The following is a 2,405-nucleotide window of genomic DNA, read 5'->3' as shown; positions in this document are numbered from 1 at the left end:
CATCACAACTCTATGATGTCAAGCCAAAACTATCAATAATAGAAGAAACCTTCATATCTATTGAGGAAGAGGAAGATTTTCCAAATCCTAGAAAAGTAGGTTGCTGCTTATCAGCTTGCATTTGAAGTGGTAACTGCTGCGCAAAGTTAAAAGAAGATGGCTGAGATGACTGTTGTTGAATGCCATTTTGCACTGCTGATCCAAAGACAAAAGAAGATGCTTCACTTATATCAGGCCTTGTAAATTTATGTGTAACAAAACTGAAAGAAGACTGCGAAGCAGATGTTGACTGTTGCAAAAAATTAGAACCAAAATTGAATGAAGATGGTGCTGTGGAAATGGAGCTTAATTGTTGTGAGGTGGAGTTGAACAACACTGTTGATGATGAAGTGGAGTTCTGTTGCTGATCAGAACTGGCCAAAGAAGAAACGGGACCAAAATTAAAAGTAGTTGAATTACCTGTCGAGAATGAGTTTGTTTTGGCAAGTTTGGATGCACCAAAAACAACTGATGATGTAGAAATTGTTGAACTTGGTTGCAAACCGGTAAACGTTTGCTGAGAATTTGTGAACAAATCAGTTGAACTATTTTGTGATTTTGCAGTTGGAAGATTAAAACCAAATGAAAATTGAGGAGCATTAGTTTGTGTCACTGTTGACATAACTGACAGTGTTGATAGCGATGCTATGCTTGACCCAAATTGTAACTTTGTAGAACATGGCAAGGAATTAGAACTTTGTGAAAAAGAAAATGAAGACATCAGAGGCTGGTTGACAGATGAGATTGTAATTGTAGTAGTAAAGGTTATTGCTTTGTTGAACATATATTGCTGGCTAGTCATTGTCGTTGATGATTGACTGCTGGTTGAAATCTGTTGTACACAACCAGCAGATGTTAGATTTGATTGTGTGGACAGACCTGCATTAGTTGAGAAGCTTGTTTGCAGCGTTGATGTAGAAGGTTGTTGGGATGATATACTTTTAAATGAGTTCATTTGAACAGATTGCTTACTGAATGATGATTGATTTATGTGTTGTTGAGGTTGACTGATAATATTTTGTTGTAAATCATCATTTACATTTGGCCCTATAGGTTGGTTAATATTATTTTGTTGCAACTCATCATTTAAATTTTGTTGCGGAACAGTTCCAGCAAACGTGACAACATCGGGGATTTTGAGGGAACCAAATTCATCTGTGGAATATTAGATATTAAAAAAATATTTCAAATAACTTTTTTGAATAAATATTATCAAGGAATTATTGGAAAAGAATTAAATGAACTTGAAAAGAATGAACTGAACAACAGCTTTGAATATTTATGAATATATAAACAAGAAATACAAAAAAAACTAGAAAATAAATTTTGTGGTTTACACAGAATAGAAAAAAAATTACAATATGGTTTATCAAGTTCTACAGAATTATCAATATTGTTATTGTTAACAGCTACTATGTTTAAAATTACTAAAGTTGCAACAAGCTCATTTATTGATTGGCGAGTTCATTCTATAATTGTTATTAAGATTAAGAGAAAATTAAGCATTGCAAACCAAAAAAACCAGCATTGGTATACACAAAGATACACGAATACACACAAACCAAAACAAAACCTTTATTGTTGATGATGCCAGGTTTAAAAAAACTTTACACACCCCACACACACACACACACACACACACACACACACACACACACACACACACACACTTAATACAATCCTAAATAGGCTCAACACAAAGTACATCCTGACCATGGACATATTTTTGCTTTGGAGTGGTAAACTTTTGTTCATTTTCATGTTATGTAAATAAATTGAAAATAAGCATATCAAAAACCTGAATAAATCTTTTAAAGCTAGTTATATGGCTTCATCATTAAATAGAATAAAAAAATGAACCAAATGTAACTGCTGAACGCAACACTAAATTTCAAACAGAAATAGATATAACAAATTTCTGCATATAAATAAGAAAGAAATGATAAAAATTAAATAAGACAAAAAGCATTCACTAAACGTTTTTCACTGCAAAAGTAATTTTAATGCATTTTAAATCAAATTGTAAGTCAATGAAGAGTTTTAAATAACCATACAAAAAATTAAATGAAAATTCTCAAAAGCTGAATCTCTTTATTTTAAATCATCATCATCGTTTTAACGACCGTGCTTCCGCGCTTGCACGGTTTTCAAAGATGCCACTCCTCCACACATAGCGGTGTTGTGCATCTTCCTTTCTCCACCTTATCTTTCTCATGCCATTTGCCACACACTCCTTCCAAGTTTTTCCTCCTCATCCTCTACCCTTCTCCTCGTCAACTATCACATATCTACATGTTGAAACCCAGTCATCCTCCTCTCTCCATTCCACATTTCCAAACCATCTCAATCTGCCCTGTCTCACCCTA

At 33.7% G+C, this 2,405-nt stretch overlaps 1 protein-coding gene across 1 annotated transcript in view; it reads right to left on the bottom strand.

Annotated features, from left to right (window-relative positions):
• Positions 1 to 841, bottom strand: part of HELRODRAFT_175831 (hypothetical protein) — a gene marked incomplete at both ends in the record, with an annotated part of 21,391 nt that extends 20,550 nt beyond the window's left edge. Inside the window, one exon of the mRNA XM_009023213.1 lies at positions 50 to 841. Coding sequence (XP_009021461.1) covers positions 50 to 841 — 792 coding nt within the window. The remainder of the gene's footprint in view (positions 1 to 49) is intronic.
• Positions 842 to 2,405: the final 1,564 nt, after the last annotated feature.

Source organism: Helobdella robusta (genome assembly GCF_000326865.2).
Source record: "Helobdella robusta unplaced genomic scaffold HELROscaffold_35, whole genome shotgun sequence".
Lineage (NCBI taxonomy): Eukaryota > Metazoa > Annelida > Clitellata > Rhynchobdellida > Glossiphoniidae > Helobdella > Helobdella robusta.
Note: the sequence above shows the minus strand (reverse complement) of the source record. Positions and strands in the feature narration are given on the sequence as shown.